The sequence below is a fragment of the Lepisosteus oculatus genome, chromosome 18 (assembly GCF_040954835.1).
Source record: "Lepisosteus oculatus isolate fLepOcu1 chromosome 18, fLepOcu1.hap2, whole genome shotgun sequence".
Taxonomy (NCBI): domain Eukaryota; kingdom Metazoa; phylum Chordata; class Actinopteri; order Semionotiformes; family Lepisosteidae; genus Lepisosteus; species Lepisosteus oculatus.
The window spans coordinates 4,617,038-4,625,315 of NC_090713.1; the positions used below are offsets into that span (position 1 = coordinate 4,617,038).

The following is an 8,278-nucleotide window of genomic DNA, read 5'->3' on the forward strand; positions in this document are numbered from 1 at the left end:
AGTGCTGCTAAAGCCAGGAAGACAATTTGCATAGAAGAGACACTTTGCATTGGTAGCAAATGCTCTGGAAGTGTTTATAGCCCTGTGAGTTTAACACTTCATGACTGAGAGCTGCCCTTCAGGGAAACAGAACCAACAGCAACAATGACCTTCATCACCATCTTTATCTGGACACTTCTCATCTCTGCTCAAGGTAGGAATGGGTCTGAAATATTTGATGAACGTAGTTTACAACTATAGGTAAAAAAGAAATGTTTTGTATAAAACAGGAAATCAATGAAAAAAACATTATGATATTTACTATTTGAATTTAATTATGTTCTCTTTGTCATTTGCAGAATCCAGTGGACAGGTAACTGTGACTCAGACTCCAGCAGTGAAATCTGTTCTCCCTGGACAGACAGTCACTGTGAACTGTAAGACCAGTGCAGCACTATAACAGATTCCTAGCCTGGTACCAAAAGAAAGCTGGAGAAACTCATAAGTTCCTGATCTATGCAGCAACTAACAGTCCGACTGGGCTCCCAGAGCGTTTCAGTGACAGTAGATCTGGGACTTTTCACTCTGACCATCACAGGAATCCAGGCTGAAGATGCAGCAGATTATTACTGTCTGGCTCATTCTACTAGTGGTCTGTACACACAGTGTTACACACCCATAAAAAAACCTCCCTCAGCAGGACTGCACTGCTGCAGCTGGGACCTACTGCAGGTGGTGAGGGTGAAGACAAAGACACAGGACAGAGCCTGTGGAGGAGGTGAGTTGCAGAGAGACACAATAAACTTCATGTGTATTATTAAAAGATTACTATTTTATTTAACTTTATTAAAGGGAATAATTTCAATACAAACAAGCTAAATTTCAAGAATTAACTGCAAAAAAAAAAATAAAAAAACTAAAATACCCCCACTGCCAAGTATTCTCCCACAAAGTCTAAACTTGGTGGAAGCAACATGAAAAGCAATTATTGTACATCTGTGACTTTTTTGGATATGTTTTTGCCAACTGTGCACATCATGATGGTGCAATTTTTGTCTGTTCTTCTTTACAAATATACTCAAGCTCTGATCAACAGCAATTTTCAATTCTAGTCCTCTGACTTGGTCACTCATTGATATTTTCCTCCTTATTCTTGAGTCCCTCCAATGCTTATTTAGCGTTATGATTTGGGTCATTGTGCTGTTCAAAGTTTAATTTTCATCTCAGAAATTAGAACTTCAGCAGAGTGAAGCAGGTTTTACTCTGACATTTGCTACTTTGCTTCATTAATTGTCCCCTCACTCTGGACTAATGGAGTTTATTTAACGAAAGTTTGGGAGGGATGACAACAACCACGCTCAATCATTCCCAGCCGTCGGTAATTACTGTAGCAATCACTCCCTTCATCATTCCTCCACCGAATGCTATAAATACCAAATGCAATATCTCTCTTCCTCGCGAACGACTTTTGCATCCCACCTCCACCCCAACTCCACCTCTGCAGCTACTCCTTGGTTACCTTCTGTGGGGGCCCTAGCTTCCTCGTCCTATGGCCAGGAGGTCGGCTCTCAGCCAAGCGGGTTAAGCCATATATTCGATCCACAATAGTTAATTATGCTTTGTTCTTGGGTGTTGTCATTCCTAGTGAAGTCTCCCAGTTCCTGCTGAGGAGAAGCAGAACTATAACCTGAAGCTGCTCCACCATGCTTGGCAGTAGGGCTGCTGCTGACTGAGTGATGGACTCTATTGGGGTTGTGCCAGGTGTAACACTTTCTATTTAGATAAACACAAATTCCAGTTTTATCTCATAATGTTTTTCAGTTTTTCCATAATGGTTTCCTTCTTGCTTCTGACATTAAAGCCAGCACAGTTGAGTGATATTGTTGACTCAAAGGCAGCCAGCAGCTATATCACCCTGCAACTCACAACTGGCAACTTGTTGGTGCTAAGCAGGTGTGAGCTCGGCCAGCACCTGAATGGGAGACGCCCTGTGAAAGTTAAGGTTGTTGCTGGAAGAGGTGATAGTTAGACCAGTAGGTCATAATGCCCCAGTACAGTAATGGGAACACCATACTATAAAGAAGGCACAGTGTGCCATTGAACTGTGTAGCTCTTTCAAAGCTGCTGTAGGCCTCTGGCTGCTCAGTTTGGAGGGACAGTCTGATCTAGGCAGGGTCCGGGTGGGAAAATAACCTTCAGAGAGCTTCACCTGGTAACATTCAACACCTCCTGCACATCATACATGGGTCTACGGTCTCCCTCTCTACTGATCTTCAGCTAAATGGAAGATCTTGAGATCTTGGAATTTAAGATGGCGATACGCACAGACACAGCAGCTGATCTGGGTCCGGAAAAAACGGTGCTAAATGTTGTCTCTTGTCCGAATTTTAGTCAAATGTCTATGATCATCTGACCCTGCTGGAAATTGGAAAACAATGCAAAGATTATCTGCCGAGAAGTCTGACGGAGAAGCTAAGTAGCCTTGGCTTACTGAGAGCATCAGGTCCCGGGACAGCGGCGCAACCTGTTGCAGTAGTCCGAGAGAGGAGGTGCCAGAAACAGAAATGAGGCAAGAGGGCTGGAATGTAAGCTAATCTTAGCAGACAGGCTCTCCTGTCAATTTTACTTTCCAACATACGTTCTCTGGAAAACAAACTGGATTACTTAAGATTTCAACTGGCTACTCAGCGAGAGATGGAGGAGTGCTGCGTCTTTATTTTTACTGAAACATGGCTAAATTACCTTATTTTGGATATGCCCATTTAGCTAGATGGACTGTTTTCCTTCCATGCGAACATGAAAGTTTCAGTGACTGATAAGTCTCTCGGAAGCAGTTTGTGTGGTTATATAAACAAAAAATGGTGCAAAAATGCTGCAGTAGTCTCCAGTCACTGCTCATCATCAGTGAAATAAATAAAATGTCGGCCCTTCTGTTTACCAAGGGAATTTACTACTGTTCTTTTTGTGGCTGTGTACATCCCACCCAGTGCTGACTCTAAAGAGGCGCTGCGAGTCCTTCACAGGGCCATCAGCGATCTGCAAACTGCTCACCAGATGGCTTTGTCATTGTTGCCGGCGACTTCAATCGTGCGGATCTTAAGACAGTTCTTCCTAAATTTTATCAATATGTTAATTTTACAACCAGAGGAGAGAACATTAGTTTACACAAATATCCATGATGCATACAAGGTGTTCCCCGCCCCCATCTAGGCTACTGTGACCACATCTCTGTTATGTTTATTCCAGCATACAGACCATTGCTCAAATGTGCAAACCAGTTCTGAAACAAATCAGAGTATGGCCAGTGGGAGCCATCTCAGCATTACAGGACTGATTTGAGCACACAGACTGGAATATGTTCAGGGAGGCTGCTACCTATGATCATCTTATTAATTTAGAGGAGTATGCAGCATCTGTGACTGGCTACATCAGTAAGTGTATAGATGAGGTCACTGTCTATAAATCTATCATCACAAGGGCCAACCAGAAGCCATGGCTGACTGCAGAGGTCCATGCACTGCTAAGAACCCATGATGCTGCATTTAGATCAGGCGATAAGGCAGCCCTCAGGACTGTGAGGGCCAACCTGTCTCATGCCATCAATGAGACAAAATGAACCTATGCACTGAAAATCCATGGCCACTTTCTGGATACTAGAGATATGCGGTGCATGTTGTAGCAGCGAGGCTTATTAAAGTACAGGAATTAAAGCTTTCTGTTCCCTTGCCAGCCCCTCTCTCCTTCATCTCAGTGGTGCTTGATACAGAGAGGCACCTCCACTTGGGTTCACAATTAAGGTGTTTGTCTAGCTGATAGTGTGTCCTGATAAGGAGCAACTCCCAATGCTGATATTCTCCAGCAACCTTAATAAATAGTCATCTCTGGCGCCTAAAAGTCTGAGATCCCAAGGGAGAATCTGATTCAAAGTTTGTTTACGACTCTAAGGTCAGAGTGCATGGTTACTCACCATCAGGCAATCAGGAACTGGTAGGGTAGGTTAACCCCACGTGGGTCTCTGATGAACATGAAACTTTCAACCAATGAACGACCTGCAGGCCCTCCAGGTAAAAACAGGCAACACAGAGCGCAGAGCAGCGTGTTTCCCAAGGGCAGAACAGCTCCCAAGCGCAGGACATTCTCGCAGCGTGCCTGCTGGACATTCAGCCTCTGGGCTCCTCCTGAACATCCTCCAACTCAGCCCGGACCACCACGGAACAGCCAGTGTGTCCGAGTGCAGAACTTTCCTTTGTTCTAAGAGTCGAGAACGGAGGTTGCCAGCGCATAACCAAAGGATCCACCCGAGGTTAGCATCAGCAGCAAGCCTCGTGAACAGGTCGGAACTGTGGACAGCTGAATCAGTATTCAGAACTAGCGCTTCATCAGGAACTAACCGGTCTTCTTCCTGACCTGCTGAGACCCGCAGTCACTTTTCCTCCTGTGCACAAACTCTGCTAGTAAGCCAGCACTAACTAGCGAGTCTTCAGTGAGCACATTGCAAGCCACACCGAGCACTGCCTGGCATAGAGCCAGAGAGCTCCGATTGGACAGCAACAAACCTGCAACTGTTTCTTTGTGCCCCCAGGAGATCTGAATCCCCAGAGATTGGATGAGTATTCAGCTTCACTGCATTACAGCTCGAGAATTCAATTGTTATCCAAACCAGTTGATATCAATTTAATTCCTAAGAGTTATGTACTTGTTTTGAGTATCTAGTGTAGAAGTTGTAACCAAGTTCATTTACGAAACGGTCTAAATGAATGATATACTGAACATATGTCCCTCTTGGTATTTGTAACTCTTCGTGAATGAATATATACCCTTTGTATTCTGCTCACCCTCACGATAAGATCTGTTAGGTTTACATGCACATTTTATGTATTAATAAATGTATCTCATGTATTGAATCCGCGCGCGTGTGTGTTGTTGGTTGTTCTGACGATTGATTGTCTAAAAGCCATAACAAGTAATAGGTTTATTCCATGCTGAAAAAAAGAAGAAAGAGAACACAACGTTTCGACCGTGGAGCCTTCTTCAGGTGTTTCTTCTTTTTTTCAGCATGGAATAAACCTATTACTTGTTCCTTTGCAGCCTACGCATGCTGATGCAGCTACCCATCTGAACTACTAAAAGCCATAACAACCACCTCGTGATTACTGCCACTATTAATAATTGGCTCAGTAAAATCACAAAACCCCTACACTGTTGAGGGTATGATTTAATACTTATTTAATACATATTTTTTAGCAATGTAGATTCTTACAAGTTAGGAGAACCAGGTGTACAGAAAAGTGTGAAGTTACTAAAAGTAATTTAAAAATTCGAATTATCAATTACCTGCATTTACTGTGTTTTGACTTGATTTCAGAATACAGTGAACAGGTTACTTTGAATCAGACTCCAGTAGTGAAATCTGTTCTCCCTTGACAGTCAGTCACTGTGAGTTGTAAGACCAGTATTGCAGTGTACAACAATAATCACCTAAACTGGTACCAACAGAAAGCTGGAGAAGTTCCTAAACTCCTGATCTATTATGCAACTACCCATCAGACTGGGATCGAAGAGCATTTCAGTGACAGTGGATCTGGGACTGACTTCACTCTGACCATAACAGGAGTCCAGGCTGAAGATGCAACAGATTTTTACTGTCAGAGTTTCCACTACCCCAGCACTAACCGTGTGTTCACAAAGTGTTACACACCCGTACAAAAACCTCCCTCAGCAGGATTGTACAGCGATTGTAGTGCTCAAGATGGGACCTCCTGCAGATAAACTTAGAAATTTATTTTATTATATTAGATCATTTTTGATAATCATTTGAATTTGAATCATTTTAAGTGCGAAAGTGAAGAGAGAGATACTGATCACATCTGACATCCATGATATTTAAAATTTTTCCTTTTTCTGCTTGAGAGACATTTTTAACTCTGGTCTGTCAATCCATCAATTCAGATAAATGTTTTATCCATCCATTTATTTTCTTGCTTTCTTATTCAACATGGGGTCGCAAGGGGCTCAAGGCATGATACACCCTGGACAGGACACCAGTCCATCGCAGGGCAAACATACTCACACACTCACACCAGGGCCAGATTTACCAACAGATGATTATTCTAGCATCATGTGGGAGGAAACTGGAGCACTTATAAGAAATCCATGCAAAAACTGGGAGAACGTGCAAACTGCACATAGATAGCACCCCAGGAAGTGAACCCAGGTCCCCAGCATTAGGAGTTACAATGCTTTAGCCTTTGAAATAATAAGATTTATTTGTAGGTTAAAATGATAATAACGGAAACTACTCTCAGATTGACTCATGAGTATGGAGCTTTTGTCAGCTTCATAATATTCATTGAACTAATATCAGTGTCTGTGCAGCTGAGCTCCCCCAAAGGCTGTGTCCTGTGTCTTTGTCTTCACCCTCAGCACCTGCAATAGGTCCCAGCTGCAGCAGTGCAGTTGCTGTGCAGTGCTGCTGGTGTGTAACACTGTGTGAATGGCCAATTACTGTTGATGTTATGACAACTCTGACAGTAATAATCTGCTGCATCTTCAGCCTGGACTCCTGTGATGGTCAGAGTGAAGTCAGTCCCAGATCCACTGCCACTGAAACACTCTGGGATCCCAGTCTGCCGGGTAGTTGCTCCATAGATCAGAAGTTAAGGAGCTTCTCCAGCTTTCTGTTGGTACCAGCTTAGGTGATTATTGTTGTACACTGCAGAACTGGTCCTACAGCTCACAGTAACTGTCTGTCCTGGAGCAGTAGATATTACGGAGTCACAGAAATCTGTCCATTGCATTCTGTAAATCAATAATATGATATTGTGATAATATCACAATATGATAGACATACAAAAAACAATATATTCATAAGATATTCACATTTTTTGATTTTGTCATTTTCTTGTCTTCAAATGAACTTGACTCCTATTTTACCATGTGAAATAAAAATATTGTAAAATCTTTAAAATATCCAAACCCAATCCTACCCTGAGCAGTGAAGTAGAGTGCCCAGATGAAGACTGTGATAAAATTCATTGTTGCTGTGGATTCTGTTGTCATGAAGGGCAACTCTCAGTCATGAAGTGATAAACTCACAGAGCTATTAACACTCCCAGAGCACTGAAGCATGTGCTGCCAATGCAAACTGTCTCTTCTATGCAAATTGTCTTCCTGAGTTCATCACCACTTGTAGCCAGTCAGTGCTTTAAACACAGGCTTGGTACTGTGTGTTGTGACAGAACAAGATGAGCAGTTTAGCATGAACACTCCCAGAACAGCAGGAGTAGACAGAGAGCACTTTTATAAGGAGCAGAGGATGAGACACAATCAGCTGAGACCTTATTCTACTCAAGACAGCAGAGTGTGGAGAGTCTGTTTAAAGCAGCACTTATCTCTGTGTCTTCATATACAACAACACAAATGTCTAGACTTACTCAATGATCATGTAAGCCATACTATCTGTCACCAGGGTGTGTGTACTCATTTCTTGCTAATAGGTAAGTCTGCATGCCTGCATCTTTGAATAATGGGGCATTTGTTATTCCTTGTTGCTCCTCAAAGGCCAGAAGAACTGTGAACCTCTCTCTCAAGGAGAGATAAGAGTTGCACAGACACAGCATAAAACCTTTTGGCCATGAACAAAGTAGGCCTGGTGATTCTCATTTAATAAAAAGAGACCCCCTACTCCAGAGACAAGGAATGCAATACAAATACCTTTGTTAAGCTTCAGTTTTAAGAAACTGGGCAAACATACCTTAATATAATTCATATAGACACCAACATTTACCATTCTGTAAATAATTTTTTTATAAAGATCACATTTTTATACTGAAAAGTAACACAACCACCTGCATTAAACCTCAAGACAGAAGGGATATCAAAGAAAATGCTTATAGATTGCACTTGTTTGATCTTGAATTACAAATTTATTTATAATAGACACAGATGGCACAGTCAGAATTCTGATTACAAGATGCATTACCGTAAGAATTAGGAATTTAATTAATAGATTATTCTGATCCAACTACATACTGTTCACACTTTATACAAATGATTGTACAATCAGTAGTCAAAGAAACATTTTCAAATTCTCAGATGAGACAGCTGTTCTTGGCTTAATGCATAGATTTAGCAGCTCATCAGTATACATGTCAGAAATCCAAAGGTTTGTGCAATCGTGTGACAATGATCGCTTAATTCAGAATGTTAAATAAACAAAACAAATACTTTTTGATCCCAGAACAGTTGGTTGTAAGAAAACCGGCTCAGAGACGCCAAATATGTAACGTTGCCATAGTCA

General features: G+C 42.0%; 1 gene segment (V, D, J or C); it reads left to right on the forward strand.

Annotated features, from left to right (window-relative positions):
• Positions 1-144: 144 nt before the first annotated feature.
• On the forward strand, positions 145-6,472 carry LOC107075975 (probable non-functional immunoglobulin kappa variable 6D-41). The segment is given in 4 exon segments: positions 145-193; positions 339-427; positions 5,527-5,666; positions 6,403-6,472. Coding segments are annotated over 4 exon segments (348 nt in total).
• Positions 6,473-8,278: the final 1,806 nt, after the last annotated feature.